The 19,824-nt window shown below is 44.5% G+C and overlaps 1 protein-coding gene across 5 annotated transcripts; it reads right to left on the bottom strand.

Annotated features, from left to right (window-relative positions):
- Nucleotides 1-1,693: 1,693 nt before the first annotated feature.
- On the bottom strand, nucleotides 1,694-19,503 carry INCENP (inner centromere protein). 5 transcript variants are annotated; one of them, XM_061560252.1, is made up of 16 exons: nucleotides 19,422-19,503; nucleotides 18,494-18,664; nucleotides 17,791-17,877; nucleotides 16,771-17,159; nucleotides 16,149-16,233; nucleotides 15,271-15,325; nucleotides 14,311-14,491; nucleotides 13,176-13,212; nucleotides 12,526-12,628; nucleotides 11,504-11,653; nucleotides 9,630-9,742; nucleotides 8,449-8,539; nucleotides 8,183-8,253; nucleotides 7,457-7,514; nucleotides 6,203-6,371; nucleotides 1,694-5,530 (listed from the first exon to the last, which is right to left on the bottom strand). In XM_061560252.1, exons 2-16 carry the CDS (start codon nucleotides 18,640-18,642, stop codon nucleotides 5,334-5,336), a joined length of 1,935 nt encoding a protein of 644 aa, XP_061416236.1. In that variant the 5' UTR covers nucleotides 18,643-18,664; nucleotides 19,422-19,503; the 3' UTR covers nucleotides 1,694-5,333. The 5 variants fall into 5 exon arrangements, with proteins under 5 accessions (XP_061416236.1, XP_061416238.1, XP_061416234.1 ...); XM_061560254.1 differs by lacking the exon at nucleotides 19,422-19,503 and adding an exon at nucleotides 19,218-19,387 and having other exon boundaries at nucleotides 18,494-18,662; XM_061560250.1 differs by lacking the exon at nucleotides 19,422-19,503 and adding an exon at nucleotides 19,268-19,344 and having other exon boundaries at nucleotides 18,494-18,662.
- Between the last annotated feature and the right edge of the window lie 321 nt (nucleotides 19,504-19,824).

Below are 19,824 nucleotides of genomic sequence, written 5' to 3'. Positions count from 1 at the left end.
TTCTTACGATGTTCAGTTTGATCTTTTAGCCGATTTTATTGCTTCTCCGTGTGTTATTGAATTCTGCTATTACTGATTTTATCTTTGCGATCCTCGCTCTTACATCGTTCGTGCAGTCGTCCCATGTCAGAAGACTTTCCTTTACATTCACAATCTTGCTGCTATTATTGCTTCTTTTTCAATGTCCTCCCTTCCGAACACCATAATCTTTTCCACGTTAATCTTCAGCCCTGCATCCTTTCCTGACTTAGTGTACGGGCACTTTCCTGCAATACTACACCGCTTTCTTCCATCAGATCTATGTCGTCCACGAATCTATGCTTACTTATTCCTTCTCCTTGCAGAGATGTTGCCGTGCTGTTGTCCTCAATGGCATCTATCACTTTTTTCATGTGTCGAAGTTGTTTGGTGATAGTGGATCTCCTTGTCTATCTATTGTTGTTGGGAACCATTCTCATATTTCTTGTCCAAATTTTACTGCCAACTCTTGACATTTCACCTATATCCTGCAGTGTTTTATGGTCTTAATGTTTCCGACGTTAGCTTGCTTAGTCGAACACCGAATGCTTTCTGGAAATCTATGAAACAGTTGAAGATCAGTCTATTATTTCTCTTTGCTTTCTCTAGTATAAGCCTTAACATCAATATTTGCTTTACTGTGTTTCTATCTTTCCAAATTTCTCCCCGTTCATCTGCCAAATAGCCCTCAGTATGCACTTTTAATCGATTTAATAGTACTATCGTATCTCCCCCATGTGGATCATTAATGCGACGGTTGTGTATTTTTTACAATCGGGGTATCATCACAAGTGTAATGACAGGGTGACACCTGCTGGCCTGGGAAGGGATTCACGGGTACAGGCACAGAATTAACAACCAATCAGGGAAGCTGTATCTGGGGCAAAGGTTAACAGGTGGAATTAGCAGAGATACTCCGAGAATCTGCTCGAAGGTTCCACGAGAGGGCGTGGCCAGAGGCAGGGCTGAGCCACGCCTGGGTGGATATAAGGGGGCGCAAACCCCAAGCTTGGGGCTCATGTGTGGGGTCCTGGCTTTGTCGCTACTCGCCGACATCTCTCCGTCGTCAAGCCACGTGGAAGATCTCCTGCGTGGTTTCCATCGCCGTCATCGTCACACAGCTAGCTAGCGGCGTGGCCGAGTGATCGGCGGCGTCGCCAGTAGAGACGTTAATATCGTGTTGTACTCAGTGTCAGGAAGAATAGTGTTGGCCTGTGTTATGCCCAGTGTGAGAAATAAAGTACCGTCTGCATGACGTGTCGTGGAAGTCGCTCATTACACCAGTATGGAATTTGCATAGCTCATTTCTCCGCTTATACTGCCCACTCCTAGATTCTTGTTTTCCTTCAGATGTTTTATTGCCTTTTCTACTTCTTTGTACAAGACGTCATCATTTTCATCATCCCTCAATGGTGGGATATCTTTTCTACTTCATCCAGCAGTTCTTCATTCTCCCCAATACACCATATCTAATTATTACATTTAGTCATTTTCCTTAGAAATGAATTATTCACACCGATTACACATACAATGTCAGTGAATCCATATCAAATCTCTATCCACAAAATCAATCTGACTCAACCCAACCTCTCTACCAAACTTGAAGGATTGTTTTAAACTTCTTGTACGTGTAATAAAGTATTTCCACAACGGAGCTTGTTGAATGCTTCTTTATTCAAAACGGTACCACACAGCTTCACTTCCCTCCCGATGGTTCTACTCTCCCAACCCGTGGACGAGGCGCCTCTCTCTCTCCGCGTTCCCGGGGGGCTCACTCCACTCTCCGGCCTCGTCGCTGGCTGACGGCGACGCTGGGAGCGGAGGCGAGCTCCGAGGGAAGACCCGTCCCACGTGGCCCGTGGCGAGAAGGCAGCACCGCCGTACGCAACCCAGGCTTCCACACTGACCCCGAACCTTCCCCCGCTCTCCCTTTTATCCCCCTTGGTGGAGCAAATCCTCGCCTCTGGCCACACCCCATCCAGGGAACCTTCGAGGGTTCCCAATGCCTCACCAGCCCGATCATATCCCCCCCTCCTCTCGGATTGGACCCCGATGACATCATCGTGCCCGTACTCGTTACCCCCTGGATGGCGCTCCCTCATTACATATGCATGTTGAACTTCTTTCGCACCGTACGTAGCCAACCATGATAATCGGAGGTGCAGCAGGACAAACTCAACACAAAAAGCAGTTATAAACAAATTAGTTTTCAAGAGGCTTTTTGGCCAAAACAAACATTGCTTTCCTTTCAGCAAAAACAAAATTTTATATCTTTATTAAACTCGCTATACACGGCAGTCGAGATTTTAAATATCACGATACATAAAAAAATACAAACGAAGATTGCGAATGGTGCAAGTGGGGAAATTAAATAAAAAAAACCGTGGCACACATTGTGAATGAGAGATGCAAATTCAGTCTGCTGTGATGATCAATGCCCAAACAGTTGCCATCGCCTCTGTTGCTTTGGCACTGGTTCCTTTTAAGACGTTTTGATAATGCCGCTCACATTAATCACTTTCATCGATTGGGAGGAGACTTCGAGGACTGAGTTGTCGTGAGGCGGCAAGGTCGGAGAGTGGCGAGTTTAGCAGCTCGGGGGGGGGGGGGGGTGAAGGATTAAGGGTGATGCAATCTAGGTTGAGCATAGTGGCACACGGCGTTAGGGAAATTCAAAAGCAGTTTCTGTGACAGACATAATTCTCATGGCGAGGTGATATATGAACACGAGTGGGTTAACACAAATCTCCAATTGTAGACTGATTCGACCCCACCTGTCAACGAGGCTGCTATGAATGCAATTTACAATTGCGAATATATTTTAAAAGTAATAATTTTACAGACAGGAGGTTTTCCAAGTGACCAACGGCACATCAACGTGTCCATGGTTAAGGGTAAATAAAGTACCATACAAGGCATTGCAGCAAAGCATTACACCAACACATTCATTATGCATTTCTGTACAAAACGTCAAACTAAATATTCACCACAATCCTGCATAAGAGGCAGTGATTAAGACAGGGCTGCCCAAACTCCAGTTCTCACTTCACCTTTAATGTCCTCCAACCTTCACTGCGATGTAAGCCTGCACACATTCCAGACCTTAATACTGTTGACAATTTGTCTCGCACCAAACAGTGCAGTCTGGGAAGCCCTGAGCAAGCGTTTACAGGCACACCGACAGTAATACAGTACATCGCATTCCTTCCTGCACTAATGGGGGGTGGATGGGGGGGCGGGGAGGGGTTTTAGGAACTTTGCCAAAGATGAAGCAAAAAGAGAACATTAATTACATGCTCAATTCTGACATGCAGTAATGGCATTATTTGTTAATGCGCATCATTTTCTGGTACTGTTAGCCAATAAACGGTCCAGTTGTGCAGAGCCTAAGCCCAAGCGCAGAGTGAGCAAGAGTTTTTGGATTTTGCCGATACCCTGCGTATAAGGCACCCGGTCAAGGTGGAATACATCTAAATATGCATTGCCAAACTAACCTTAAGATGCCAGCACAGAAGTTAAAACTACGTCAAACAACAGCAGTGCATTGTGGGTAGAGGGGCGGCACTGTGCGTCAACGTTGGACACAAACTGCCACCTCCTGCTCTAAAGAACTGCAGTTTTTGTTGCGTCTAAAAGTCTAGAGGCCAATTACGCCTATTGAAAGCATTTTGGCAGCACAAAATGGTACGGGTTGAGTCTGCAATGAAAATACAACCCTATTTCTCTCAATGGTGATTGTGAAACGGTACATTTTGGAATATTTATAGCTGGGAAACCGGACTAGCTTTTAGATTTAACTTTGGCATAAGCTTTAATAAACAAAAATCCTTCTTGACCACGACTAATTTCTGTTTACAAGTGATTTAAGGCAGTAACTTACATGTGACTGCTCACACCTTAAGCCTGCCTATCAATTGGCAAGAACCAGTGCGAGTGAAGATGATGCTTAAATGACTTATTAACACTGGCTTACAAGAGAAACATCTATATTCAGATAACATTTCATTCAATGGCCCCTCTGAACAAAGTATAGAAGGCATGCAAAAGATTGTGACTTGTATTTAGAATTACAATTTCCGACCATCCGCTCAGAAGAACGAGCATTACCCAAAATGCATTCCCAAAATAATCTGTAACAGCAGGATCACAGTGCTGTATACTTTCAAACAGTGGCTCCTGTGCAACTGCCAACAGTGTCCGAGGTTTCATTTGCAGTTCTAAAGCAAGACAGATGCTGGCCTGGTGTCACAAAACGAGGGGAAAACATCACAAAAACCGTCGCAATTGAGTCCTCGGGCTCAAGCATTGCACGTGCAACGTGTCGCTTCAGCAAAATTCATCATAAAAATAGATTTTGTTTTAACTCGATCACACATTTATATTGTTTTAACAGCACAACCCCCGAATGTGAATCACCAAGTAGCGACTGTGTATTGGCGAATGTTCGTGAATGTACACGAGAGTCTCATTGTGTAAATCAGGAGATCTCCAAGGGGGCAGCAGTAACATGGGACAATTATCAGGTGCTGAGAACCAGAGGTGGGACAAAGTCATTGTTATGCAAGTCCAAGTCGAGTCTGAAGTCATCAAATTCATGACTCGAGTCTGACTCGAGTCCAAGTCACATGACTCGAGTCCACACCTCAGAGGTGGGACAAAGTCATTGTTATGCAAGTCCAAGTCGAGTCTGAAGTCATCAAATTCATGACTCGAGTCTGACTCGAGTCCAAGTCACATGACTCGAGTCCACACCTCTGCTGAGAACACAAGTTAAAAGTGCACGCTTGGCAACAGGAGGGGGAGGTAGGGAACCCTATTACATGAATGGAGCACACCAGCGGATCTGATCCTATCCAACTAGACCTTCAAACTCCAACACTAGCCATAACCATAACACTAACCACAGCACTAACCTTACTTCTAACCCAGTTACAATAGTCAACGAGACCCTAGCAGTATCCCAAGTCATAAACTACACCCAAAGGGCCATCCAGACTATGCAAGTAACAATGCACCGATTTATCAATTAAAATGTTATTATGCTCACAAATGAAGCTTAGGATTTTTAAAAAGCATTTTTTTTATTATATGCAGTTGACAGGCCAGTATTACACTTAGGCAAAGTCAAAATATAATTTCTCAAATCTAATCATGGCCGGCGGGTGAATTGTCACATGCCGAAACCAGACCCTACCCCTGCGCCTGCCAGCCAACCAGACGTGATATGAGCAGCCCCTACTGCTAGCCCTATCACCAAGCCCAACCGGCCCGCTGTCGCGTGCGCAGCGCTGCGCTTTGACAGCCCACGCTCCCCACTAGTGTCCCAGGATGCCAAGCCTGGTATTCTTGAGCGGGGGCGAGTTCCAGTTGGCCGAGCTGGAACGACTGACGTAACACTTCTTGCGCTTGTTGAAGATCACCTCCAGGTCAGGTACTTCGATCGCATCAAACAGTTCGTCGAGGTTGGGCGGGGTGGCGTATTGCTCCTGGAGGGTGTGCGCCAGGTTCTGGTCTGTAGGCGGCGTGGAGCACCAAAAGCACGCATACACACAAAACAACAATAACTGATGGTGGCATCGTCAAAGCTGGGTGCACTTTTGAGAGCCATGTGAAGTGTCCAAGGCTTGCCAGCTGGTCACAAGACCCAAGTGTTTTTGGCCAAGTGCTGAGATAACCGGCTGACGCACCCACCTGTCCTGCCTTGCTCTAATTTATCCGCTCGGCGCATTGCTCATTGTGCACGCTTCTCTACTTTCATGCATGCACGCATGCACTAGGTAAGTAACTATTTACCCCTCCTGGTGATTCAATGAATTTCGGGGTTGCTATTAGATTCAATACTGTAATTTTTTATGTCCTTGTTAATGTAGTTTGTATTTATTACTTAATTTGTCTTGTGTACATTGCCTTTTAAGCTATATTAGCCTAAATGAAAAAGTATTATATAAATTGCTCATAATTTGCATAAAACAAGTAATTCTAATGAGCATCATTTTCTGTGTGTATCATGAGCACGGAAATAAATGGAAATCGATTTTAATTCATCAATTCATTGTTGCATGCATGATGGCCACTGTGTACAAAGAAATGTAACCCCCCACTAGCATCCTCATGCTGCCCCAGTTGCTTGCCCAGTGCAGAACATTCCTGCCATTCCCTCTGGCCGACCTGCGGCCCCACCAACCTGTGGCCCAGAGTGGGATGGACTTCTTGGGCGAGCGCTCGTCATCTGTCGAGTCCCCGCTCTCCAGGTCTATGCCGTAGTTTTCGCCTATTATCTGAGGCGGCTTGGGCACCGTGGCGGATTGTGGGGTCATCTCGTACGTCTGTGGGCTGTCCACCATCTGCGGCTGCTGCCACCAGACGGGGGGGGGGGCGGGACATGGGTGAACGAGAATCTAACAAGCAGGACCTTGCGAGCCGATGATGAGCTTGCATGCCAACATATGGGAATGAATTAAACGGGGAAATGCAATCAATAATACAAAGCAATACATTTATATAGTGTCTAAGGAAGACCAATCTCAAGATTCTGTAGAGAAACTGGGCATATTTTATAGGTGGAGGGAGCTACTCATAGGACGGTCTTGAAAAGGGACAGGGAGTAGACAGGATGGATGGCAGGGGGAAGGACATTTCAGACTGAGGGTCGCAGAGGTGGTAAGGAGAACCAGAGGTCTAAGTGCACACACACGCATGCACCCAAGTGCACACAAGCACATACTTGCACATGCGTAGAGGTACACAAACGTGCATTAATGAAAGTGCACTCGTACACATGCATACAATTGCATACACGCAAGACATACATTCACACACCAACACACACTTACATTCAGGTACAAGATAAAGATCCCCTGTATAGCCATAAGACTTTTGGGGCAAGTGCTGTTAGTGAGCACCTGAAGGCCGGCACGGCACATGGCCGGGGGGGCGGGGGATGGCCAACATCACGCCCGGCCCTCTTTTTCTCCCCCAGTGGCTATGTTTACACACCGTACCAGTGACAAACAATCGTCACACTGGTGTCGTCCATGAGTGGGAATCAAACTCAGGTTGCCGGGTTCGTAGCGCATGGCACTAACTGGTACACTACCGCTCTCCGTTCAGGTACACATGCACACACATGCATACAATTGCAAGTATTAATATTCGCGGATGTAATATTTGCGCTGTTCTCCAGAAAAGTATCCCCCGCTAATATGAAGGGTTTACTGTACGTGCTTTTGTATGTATGTAGAACTTCTTTTGCACAATATGTAGCCAACCGTACTAATCTGAGGTGTGGGGAAGGACAACAAACCAAACTGCTTTTTGTGTTTTGTATCAAACACTCCACCCCATCTCCTCACGAACACAAACATGCACTCGCATACACGTGCGGGCACACAAGGGCACAGCCTTGTATGAAATTCCACGAGGTTGCTTATGCATTCACCTTTATCGATTGGTTGAGAAGCATTTTGGATCCAGGATTTAAGGTGGTCTTGACAGCCCTGTTAAACCCAGCATCACAAACAGTTGGGCAACACACACACACACGAAAAACAGCCCTTGTTTAGCTTTGCAGACAATAAGGGTAATTATACTTTTAGTTCTTTCGGTAAAGTCACGTAGGTAAAAAATGAAATTCAAATTAATAAAAAATAAAAACAATTTCATTAATTTGAATTTCATTTTTTACCTACGTGACTTTACTGAAAGAACTAAGAGTATGAATCCTTGCAGTCACAAAAGCTTCAAATCTAGAAATAAGGGTAATTACAATCAGAAAGCACCTACTAAGAAACTCATGCCCCATGATGGGGTGCTGTGGGTTTAGCACCATGCCTGGGCTGCCTAATTTTACATTAACAATTTTCATTCCTGTCAATCTACTAGCTGGATAAAGACCTTCCCATGCCACGTTGGTCAAGGGGGTTGTTTAACCGTACTTCTACAATTTAGTCAGTGCGGTGAAAGAGGATTGCCCTGGATCAGTTCTGATCTCGTTCGGAATTAATGTTAGCCATGGCCGGGAATAAAACTCGCGTCACTGGATGCATGAGTGGTTAGCATGGTATGGCACTAAACAAAACAATCGAACCGGACAACTCTCCCAAGGCAAAACCGAGAGGATGGAAACAGATCGGAGCAGTGCTGTTGACAACGTGATCACCGTTACCTGAGCAGGGGCACGGGAGTCTTGGGGAGCTTCTTCGCCTCGTTTGCCTTGCGCAGTCGCTCCTCCTCCTCCTGCGCACGTGGAAGCAAAGTCACGACGGCACTGAAACACAACGTTCACTTACGCAGCATCCGAAGTTAATATATTCCCTTTAAAATTTTTCGTAATTGCATTCCAACATTCCAATGTGATCGAGACGCAGAGATGAATCGGATACGGTGGCCAAGAGACTAAACAATGCAGATGCCGTGCGTGGCGTTGAGAACCTTTTCCGTTTTTTCCTCGGCCTTCCTCTTCTTATTGAGCTCCTGCTGTTCCATCTTCTCACGAGCCTTCTGCTGCCGCTCCTCACGCTTCCTGCACACTCCCAGACACCGGCACGTCATGCAACACGCTTGCTGCGGCGAACTTGCCATACACTGCAATGCCACGTAATACCGCACTGTCGACTGAGGTCGATCTTCCCCACCGTGCCCTTCGCGTCTACTCAGCGTGGCGGCAAGTGCAGGGTCGGATCGCCCTTTGGTGTCTCGTGGGGGGGACCGATACGTCGATCGATTTGCGCCTCATGATGATGATAGCATCTTTCTTGCCGCTAGCCATCAAACAAAGATGGTCACCGCATTGTGCACTTTCAGATGCGCTTCTGCGGCCATCTCGAACGCTCTTCCGTTATTAAGAAGCTACTGAAGCTATGCACTTCGGAATATAAATTTAAAAAGTATTTCTTTACAACTGCTTTTGTGTTTAATTTGTCCTTGCCCGCACTTTCGATTTGTATGGTTGGCTACGGGCATTGTGAAAGCTTTACATACATAGCCACATTGATCCACACAGATGCGGTTTTAACGGCAAGACAGTTTTCAGTGACGTTTGACAGATAAATTAACAAAATACTGCTCCATTCCTCCATCTCGAACGCTCTTTCGTTATTAAGAAGCTACTGAAGCTATGCACTTCGGAATATAAATTTAAAAAGTATTTCTTTACAACTGCTTTTGTGTTTAATTTGTCCTTGCCCGCACTTTCGATTTGTATGGTTGGCTACGGGCATTGTGAAAGCTTTACATACATAGCCACATTGATCCACACAGATGCGGTTTTAACGGCAAGACAGTTTTCAGTGACGTTTGACAGATAAATTAACAAAATACTGCTCCATTCCTCCATCCTTGTTATTCTGGCAAAAATGTGGAATCTTACCTCCCCACTTTCTAAATGAACCAGGCTCCTGGTATTAACTCAATAATACAAAACAAAAATGAACTTTCCTTGTGGGAATGAGTGGCAAAAAGCATCTAAAAGACAATATTTCTGAATTACAAATGTATAATCTTGATTTGAGGCTTTCGTGACACAATGCAATTGAGGATTTGTGCAACTCAAAGTGTATTGCATTGAATACGGAGCAACTTGATGATTAATGCCGTAGCACTTGAGGTCTCACTTCTTCATCTCCTCGAGCTTCTGCTTCTTGGTCTCCTCGGCCTTGCGTTTGCGCTCTTCATCCATCTCCTGCTTCTTTTTCAGCTGGTCAGCCAACGCTTGCCGCTCACTCTCCTGCGCCACAACCACCAAAACAGACGATGTTCACAGTATCCTGTCGTGAGGGATACGTTCCAGAAATGCACGTGAATCGAACATTTGTGGATAATTAATGAATTACCTTAAACACATAAATAAGCTATTAAATCCATGAAAATTATCATAACACGCGATCACTTTGTCCCATCACTTTCTCACATCACATTCTCTCATCGCTATACTCTTTGGTTCTTTCGGTAAAGTCACGTAGGTAGAAACAATAATAGATCACGATGTTTCGATCGCAACACAAGCAATTGGCCTCTTTTCACCTGAAGACAATTGCTCGTGTTGCGATCGAAACATCATGATCTATTATGTTTTCTACCTACGTGACTTAACCGAAAGAACCAAAGAGTATGGATTCCTGCAGTCACGAAAGCTTCAAATCAAGATTATCTCATGACTTTATATATCTCTCTTGATGCAGCTGTGCAGAGTTCCAGATGTGATTCGCAGATTGCCAAAATCATGGATAGCAACTTCGTGAAAAATCAATACTGGCGTAATAACCAAGTAATGCTCACCGAGATGGGAAGTCTCCTTTTAAAAGGGAGACCTGGGTTTAATTGTGTACAGAGAAGCAGGATATACTGACAAAGCAATCCACACAAGCCAGAGTGGGTTGGAGCGGTAGTGCAGTGGTTCACGTATTGCACTATGAACCTGGCAACCCGAGATTGGCTAACATCGGTGGTAAATGATTTCTGAACCATTGTTGGGCAAGCCTCTTCTGACCAGCGTGGTGAAGCATGGCATCAAACAAAGATGGTCACCGCATTGTGCAATGTAATACAAGGAGTATTAATTAATGACTTATGAAAATACCCACGATTTACATTCAGATCTATCAACGTTACTCATTAACATTTTCACAAACTCCTCCAAAAACGATAAGGAGAGACACGTGGAATGACAGTGATTAAGGGCAGGCTGGTTCTGTTCATAACAAAAAAAAACTAGAAAGCCAAGTGAAACATCTAAGTGTCTCTCTCCCTGCTTATGTGAGAAACGAGGTAGTTATTGTCTCCATTGATGGCTATGAGCTAGTGATGTGAATTCCACCTTTGTAAGGTGTGGGGGTCACTCTATCCATAGGATAACTATTTAATTCCAACAAAATGGTTCTTTAGGTAAAATGGTTCTCATTTTATTGGCACTTTAAATATTACAGACCGAGTTTCCCTCACCAAGACATATCTCACAACTCTCCAATTGCGAGTTCCACTTTGCCCAAAACATCTAGTTGTTCATCGTTAAAGCGGTCTACTCCTCATGAAATTGACATTTCAGTTTATTTTACCTTGCAGTTTGTTAAAACTTTTCACATGCTCAACAGCTCCTTTTGGCTTTGTACTGCTGGATGAGGACCTCCCCCACACCATGTGGATCGTCAGGGTTGTTTGACGATACTTCACCACCACTCGTCAGTGTGGGTTGGTGAAGGCGGACAACGTAGACGTTGGAGCATGGTTCAATAAAATATTGAGTATTGCAATTTTTTTTGCAATGCCACTCTGCTGTCAATGTAACCATCTATGGCACCTGTTTTATGCATGGTCATCACCTATCAAAGGCTCAACCCTACTTCGTTCCCGAGATTGGACACAATCCAAATGAACTGGTTATAGACGATCAACAACACCAATCTGTAACAGGAAATCCTGCCAGCTTCCTCATTTCAATCCACAACTCCGATCCTCACCACCCCCGCGGAGGGGGCCGGCATCCTCAAACCTTGGAGTCAGCCTTGCGCAGGGCGTCGGGCTTGACAATGGCCTTGGGGGTTGCGGGATGCCCAACCAGGAGTGGCCTCCCTGGTGAAAAAACCTTGCAAATCTGGCTCACAAAGCTGCGTGGCCCGGTCTCTGCAAAAGTCACTGCACGCTTCACAGTGTGAGGGGGGGGGGGGTAGGGAGGGGATGTCATCACAATAATGTTCACATTTATTTAAAAAGCCTCAACGAGTACTTAAGATTCCTTTGTTTTAGGTAGGTAATGCATTGGTATGCTTCACCAATTCCTTTTCAATCCGTGTTTCACTTTGTGTGGGAGGAAACCGGAGTATGGCAAGTCCTCACTTAATGTGTGTTCGCACAACGCCGTTATTGCTATAACATGGTTCTTCTATTCGGGAACAGTTTTTGTACAACTTGGAACACGCCCGTTATCACGCAGTTTCTGAGCCGTAAGATACAGCATGCAGCATACCCCCTCCATTTAAGTTTTTTGCCATCTCGTGGCTACGTCACCAGCCCAAGCTTATAGCGCCTGTTATTCCTGTTGTACAACACTACTCAGGTTTAAAAACCTGATAAGTTTCCAAGATCAGAGAAGAGAAGCATCAAGGGTAATTTGGGCATCTGCAATTTATCATCTTACATTAAAAGACCTGAAGATGGACACATGGGGCTTAAAGCACATGTGAAAATCACAGATATATTGACTTAACAAAAGTGGCCTTAGCTACAATGTCTCTAGAAGGCATAATGACCAGTGGTCGAAAATAACTATGGTGTGGCAGCGAAGGTAGATAACGCTCCCGAGAGGCTATTCACGGCAGAGATGGAGTGATGAAATCAACTCATGTGCAAGTGCTGGGTGGACTGTGGCATCGCAAGACTGTGTGATGTGGCGGTGGACTTGGGGGTGGGGACCTGAAGAATCCAGCAGAGGATTTATAATTGCTGATGATTGTGATGACTGAATCGATACAAAGACAACTGCTGTGCTTTCACACTCAAGCGCAGGAGCTATACCTTGAGCACCTTGGCTGGGATGGTCTGAAGTCTCTTCCTGGGCGGTGATTTCATCGGGGTGGTGTTGAAGCCGATGAGCAGGGCTCGCTTGAGGCTGGGTCTCCTGCATCATAGGGAGGATATCATCAGCAACATTACTACCTTCATTATACCATCACTACCACCATCACCAATAACACCACCAATGTCATCACAAACAATACCATCACTATTATCACCACTCACAAGCTTTACCATTATCAGAATTACGCAATATTTTTACCCTGACCACATCACCATTAATTACTACCATCATAATCATTCCCTCTCCCCTCTATAACACTGCATTGCTACCCTCACCACTTTACCCCTATATATTATTTCATTTTCTATTATTTAATTGATGTATGAAGCCGCAGCGTATCCGCTGCCGTCTTACTTACGTGTGTGAATAAACGAATATAAATGACCGTTTTTAATGTTATTGACAATGACCTTTGAAGTCACCATCACTTCCATCATCACAACATTCATTACCAAAATTACCAAAGTACGTTGGTTGGAGTAAAATGTTAACTACGTACAGCACTCACCTGATATTTGTTTTTAGTTCTGATTCTTAACTTGAGCCTTAAATGTAAAACTCACACTTGAGTGGCAAGGAAACTCACCTTACTACTTGCATCGCATCTGCATCGTTTCCAGTCTCTGTAACAAACAAATTGCTTTGCTTTAAATGAAAACTTTCATAGACAAAACCCCACAATAGTTTGACGTGCTCACCGTGTTACACCTACATTCATGTGATCCACAATTATTATAAAGACAATCCTTGACTTATGAACACCCGAATTACTAAAACCCATACTTACGAACCAACATCCATGAAATATAAAAAAATTCCGTTGACTTAAAACGCGAACTCGCACTTGCAAACTGAACCGTGGAACTATTTTATTCAGAAGAGCGATCCTCCGGAAGATGTAACGAGTTGGCCTCGCACTGGGAGTTTTTGCGTGTGCAAATGAATGTGAACGTGTGTTTGGGGAGCGGTAGTGTAGTGGTTAGCACACTGCGGTTCGAAAGCAGCGACCAAGTTTGAGTTTTGCTCACGGCCAACACCAGTGACGATTATATGAATTGGTCCCGCGTCTACCTATGTCGACTCCGCCTCAAATGAGTACCTAGTGCGGTGTGTAAACATCACCACTGGGGAGACAAAGGCAGCCGGGCGTGGCGCTGACCACTCACCCCTTTGTGTGCTGTGCGGGCCTTCATTGGTGCTGCTCGCTAAGAGTACTTGCCCCACCAGCCTGTTAAGGCCATAAGGGGGATTGTTGTTGTTGGGATGTGTGTGCATGCTTCCATGTGTGTCTATGTGCGAGTGTGCACGTGCCCTGTGTGTGTGCAATTGTAGCCTCTCATTGACCCCACTTCCGACATGCAAGCCAGCATCAGGACTCAAGATAAGTGAAAATAAAAGTTATTTTTTGTTACTTTATTTCGTTTTATTTACTATACAGTATTTTTTTAGTGTTACGTGCAAATATACAATGTAATAAGTTTAACAATACTTCCCATTTTGTTAAACCGTAACACATTTCATAACACCGACCATATTGTCATTTAAATACAGTGCATTAGTGTTCTGATTTACAAACGGTTCAACTTACGAATGGGTCTCCGGAATGATTTAGGCTCGTAAGCAAGAGGGCGTGGGCAGTGAGTGCATACGACAATCACTAAACACCCCGTCTCACAATTTCCCCATACGTGGCCCCTGGTGTAGGTTGGTGCTTTTCTCACCTCTCGCGCTCGGGGTTGAAGAGCAGTGGGCCGAAGGGGTGGTGGACATCACGGCAGGGCTGCTTCGTGTGCTCGTTAGTGGAGCCTTCGTGGGAGTTGCAACGATGTCTTTGCCGGTGGGGGTCGTGGGGTTCCTGCGCATCGACCGCATGGATGCGTTCCGCAAAACCTTGGCCAGCTTCTGAAGGCGTACAGTCAGTTCAGCGAGTTTCATTAATGCTTTCCAAAAAAGGTGTAAAGTATTAATCCATTAGCTTTGTCAAGTCCGTCTGCCTGCCTGTAAAATAGGGTCATGTTAATTCTGGTAAAGATGATCAAATATAAATGTTTTTTTAGTATAAAACTGTGTTGCTGTACGGTATTTACTCTATAGAAAAAAACTGAAGAAATTGATCAAATGGATTCCTAAAACTTAAGGTGTTTGTGTGGAGCCATTGAGACCATAACATCTCCACATTTAACGATCCAGTTTAATGATGGGCTGCTGAAACCTGGATTTGAATACAGGAGAGTAAAGATCTTAGTAGTTCAAGCTCAATTCTCGGACATGCAACCACCTCTCCAATTTGTAAAATGTAATGTACCTTATATAACCAATGCAATCTAATAAAAATATGTTCCCATTTCGATTATTGGATCATATCGACTTTCATGTCCTTTATTTAATCCAAAAGTCGGATTATATTTGTCCTTCATTTAACCAGTGTGTCACATTGAATTTCTTTGTATTAAACATCACATTCAATTAAATCCTTCATTTAACCAGGGTGATACATTCAATAAATGTAACCAATGTTCAAAACCAATAACCTTTTCCTAACCAGTGTGTCAAGTTCAATGTCCTCGATTTAAGAACATCATAATCTAAAGAGCGTCCTTTATTTGACGAGCCTCTTTGGTTTTAATAGCAAGATGTCATTTCAATGGAGGCTTCACACCATACATTTGAGAAGCACGCACCTTCTGTGGTTGTTCTTTCTCTGCTGTACTCTTCTCCGATTTCTTCTTCTGCAACCTGTGCAGTAACACATTCGGATCACACAATCATAAATCAACAGCACAGATCAACAGCATTGAAATAGACGAAAATACCCTACTGACTAATGCTATACATTATTAGAGCAATACAGCTATTTGTCTATCTAGGAAGTTGCGTGACTATTGCAGTTGGGTTGTACATTAGGATGTTTGGACAATTCCATTTTATTGGAAGGCACAACACAACCAATATAGCCCCCAATCAACCTTTGTTCAGTAGGAAGGGCACTCAATCTCCTCTGCGAACCATAGTCTGGAACTCCCTTCCCCCAGCTGTCCAGGACTGTCTGACATGAGATAGAATATTTTACTTCATGTGGGAAGAAATCAATACCCAATCAGTGCAGAGAGAATACCAACCGTGCACATGAGGAGGTAGCTCAAAGGCTGACAAACGGGTCATGAATCAATTTGGTATATTTCCATTTCTTACATACTTTAGAGACCCATGGGTTTGAGTATTGCAGCATACGATAACTCATGAAATCCACATCCGTGCCTCTAAGCGTTGGATTACAGGTGTGCACCATCACACCTGGCTTGAGTAAATATACACGACTCTTCACGAATATAAAAACCCTTAATATTCACCTGTTTTACGAATGAGTCACATGGCAAACTGATCCAATTCATGTTTTCCACTACCTGAAGTGGTTGGTCACCAGAGGTGATTATGCAAGCGTTTTCACGAATAATAGTTACCTAAAAGAGCAGACAGATTCACACTGTTATCCAGGTTTAATTAAGACATTCTGCAGAGTTTGGCTGGCATGGACACTGTGCATAGCCCACTTGCCTACCTCGTGAGGGTACAGTGGGGTCTCTCCTCCTGCTTCACTTCATTTTTCTTCACCTGCAGTCGCTCTGGGACCTTGTCAGCATTTTCTAAATAACAAATTACAGTACCAACACAGCAACATAGGGCGAAAGGTTGGCGATTAAAGCAGCATCCATCGACGCAATGCATAGGCCATTGCTAAGATAACATTAAATGCCATTTATCTAGGAAAGTTTCAAAATACTTCTTTAGTAGGATGCTGCATTATTTATTTGTATTTAACAGCTTTTGTTTTGCTTTTTGGAGGAAACTAGAGCAACCCAACCATGTTCATGAGAGCATATCACTCAAAGCTAAAGGCAGGTTAACGAACTCACTTTTTGTATCGATATCTACTGGCCACCTCATAGCCCAGGAGGCTTGGGTATTTCACAAATCTTCATGTTAGCCACCAACCGTAACTGTCCAAGTGCTAGATCAAAAGTGTGAGGCATCAACCTAACAAAACAGTGTTATCCCCTTCTCTATGGACCAAGGTCGCTTGAAGGTATCGCAGATCACAATGAGAATAACATATGGAAAAGGTAAACGAAAAGCAAATAATAAACAGCAGTTGCAAGTGATGTGTGTACAAACAGCCACACCTGTGGGCTGAGGGGTAGGTGAATCAGTCAGGCTGGTGAAATCCTTCATCAGGGTGCGGCAGATATTGTCAAAGCCAGGCTCCACTGCTGCGACTTCACTCGACTCTGGTTCGTTGACTTTTCCAGGTCCCACCTGCGTCTCCAAGTCACTACTGCCACTACCGTCATTACATTGTAAGACAAACTTCTCCTTCGCAGATGCCACAGCCAACTCGACTTTGCCAGTGACAATGGCTAGTACCGGCTCGCCCGGCGGCGTGGCCTGTGTGGCAGCTTTGACCAAGGGTGATGCTGTTCCCCTCTCTGTGAGGGACGCAAGCACCGGGTAAGGGTGTGTCTTGAGGAGTGAGCGGCGAGCACTGCTTCTGCGGCCGGACCCCCACGAGCATCTGGAAGCAGGGACAGTCGGAAGCATGCACACGTGCATACATGTAAATGCACATACGTGCACTCAACGCAGTGCATTGTGTCGTGCAGCGTATGCTCGTACAGTCAACGGCAAATATGTCCATGCTCCAACAAGTAGGGCAAAGCTCACCTCTTCAAGTGTGAAGGTTTAAAACATTATTTATTTTTTCTGAATTGTAATGCCCTCAAGTGAATGCAGGTGTCAACGTGAATCTACTACATACCACATACAATGATTTTAAACCATCAATTTGAAAAATCTATTCTCACGTGTATGATTTAATCTACTTAATTTCGATGGTAAGAATAAATCTCTGTGAATCTATCCGATACAGGCCTATAAATGACACGTTCTTTGATACATGCCAATCACAACACAGGACAATTAGTCCTGGCTTTCCAAGGATCAAAACAGTACTCAATTTGCCAGCCCCAGAGAAAAAATATGCAGAGTCATTCCCCAACTAGGATTTACATGTGAGACTCCCGGAGGGAGTCGCGCATTCTGATCACAATAACACCAGAGCGGATTGTAGTTGGCAAACAAAACACAACTGGAATTACTCATTTATGCAGGCTTTGGCAATGCAGACAAACAATATTGATACGTACTTCCTGGGGTCTTTAACGAGAAGGGACTTGCGTTTCTTTTGGCGGTTCTTGGCTGACGGTGTCTTTGGCAATAACTCAGGCTCTCCGCTGTAGTCGTGTCACACACCAATGCATAACAGACACAATGTACACAAACATCACAAATACACATTATATACATAAGAACCTCACAAACACATCTAAGACATATCACACAACATAAAAAAAATGGCACACATCCTACAAATACATACACACAAGCACATACAACACATGCCCACGACAAAAACAACACACAGTCACTCGAACATTGCACGAACACTATAAAAACACATAGCTGCTTCGAAGTCCAAGCATCCTCTAAGCCTTCAGCGGCAAACAATGATGGCTTACCAGTGGAGCAGAGAACATAATTCGTTCAAAATGGTGATACATGCATCAAATTCGACACCTTAGCCACCAATAAATCAAACATAACCACCAACATCAAACATGGATGCCGCAAAAAAGACCATCTGGGATAAATTGCGGCAAAGCTTGAATCAAAATCGAAAGATTCCAGTGAACAAAATGCACTTACACGCTCCACTACAATCGACATCATTTATACAAGTATTTGTGAATGTTTACCATTTCAATTGCGTGCCGATGTTAGGGGGGGTTAGTGTTAGGCTCGCAAATAACGCAGCTCGGTGACACACAGAACCCAGGATTACGGTCGCACCAGCAGAAGCGTCCTTTGGCCTCTCCCAGAATCTCATCGAGCCAGACGAAGTGCTTCTCTTCCACCTCGCGCACCATCTCCTGCAGCCGCTGCTCCACCATCTCATTGAGAGAGGTCAACAACTCCGCGAACGATGCCGCGTCGTCCATCGCGCGCGCTCCACCTCCGCCTGTAGCCACGCCGCCCAGAAAAAGCGACTCGTTAACGCGAAACCTGACTATTGCACATCGATCGACCCCTGCGTAACCGCAAGTACATGCGTTGAACTTTCTTGTGTGGTCACAAGTCGATTGTGGGTTTTCCCCCCTCCTCCCCCGAGATCGCAGAGCGACTCCAACACATATTCTTAGGTTTTTTCGGTAAAGTCACGTAGGTAAAACATCAAAATTAATGAAAATAAAATAAAACAAAAAATCACGACGTTTCGGAGGCAACACAAAACGTCGTGATTTTTTGTTTTATTTTCATTAATTTTGATGTTTCACCTACGTGACTTTACCGAAAAAACCTAAGAATATGATTCCTTGCAGTCACGAAAGCTTCAAATCTAGAATCGACTCCAACACGTTTCCACAAGTAAACCCGTAACGAACACATTCACCGATTTAACAATCACCAGCGTGTCGGTCGTATATTTAAAAGAACATTTTTTCAGAAACATGTAGATTTAACCACGGCAAATGACACTCGGAACTAAGCAGATGAAGCATCGGCAAACACTTACAGCGTACAGCAATAGATTAACATTAATAATGCGAATTTACTCGAACGTACTATACATTAAAACTTGCGAGGCCTAGCTCAGGCCTTGCTCAAACGAGAGCTCGATATCGTGTCGTTGCTTTAACTCTCAACGAGCTGGCGGTTGACGCGACGGTGGCGCAAAAAAAAAAGTAATGGAAATATAAACGGAATATAAAACGTAACTTGTATGTTGAGGTAGACCGAAGGCGGGAGCCGTATGTCGATAGCGACTATCCACGGCAACAAACGTTTAAATTCAGCAGCTGGGTCGGCTCAGCCAATGAGAACGTAGAACGGTCGTGACGTCACCGCGCCGAGCGAACGTCATCGCGAGAGTTGGTGGATGACGTCATCGGAGCGGAGAACGAATCGCAACCCGCTCACATCCGTGACGTCATCTTTCGCTTGTATTTCTCAGAGATGGCCAGTAGGGGCAGCTCAGAACGTTACAACAACAGTACAAAATAATCGATAGGAGTGCAAAGTACAGGAAAAGTAAACAAATCACTTAAAAAACTATTTAACCCAACCAAAGGTCCACTGAGCTATTAGCTTCCTTTTTCAGAAGTTACCTGGCTAAAAAGTAT

Source organism: Lethenteron reissneri, chromosome 26 (assembly GCF_015708825.2).
Source record: "Lethenteron reissneri isolate LAM-NWPU_2019-01 chromosome 26, ASM1570882v1, whole genome shotgun sequence".
Taxonomy (NCBI): Eukaryota; Metazoa; Chordata; class Hyperoartia; order Petromyzontiformes; family Petromyzontidae; genus Lethenteron; species Lethenteron reissneri.
Note: the sequence above shows the minus strand (reverse complement) of the source record. Positions and strands in the feature narration are given on the sequence as shown.

What these genes read in the sequence shown, in the direction of transcription:
- INCENP (XM_061560250.1), bottom strand. An exon ending in TTCAACCCCGAGCGCGAGAG is followed by an intron (nt 13,213 to 14,310) that starts GTGAGAAAAGCA and finishes TGTTTGTTACAG; the next exon opens with AGACTGGAAACGATGCAGAT. An exon ending in CATCCCACTCTGGGCCACAG is followed by an intron (nt 5,531 to 6,202) that starts GTTGGTGGGGCC and finishes CGCCGCCTACAG; the next exon opens with ACCAGAACCTGGCGCACACC.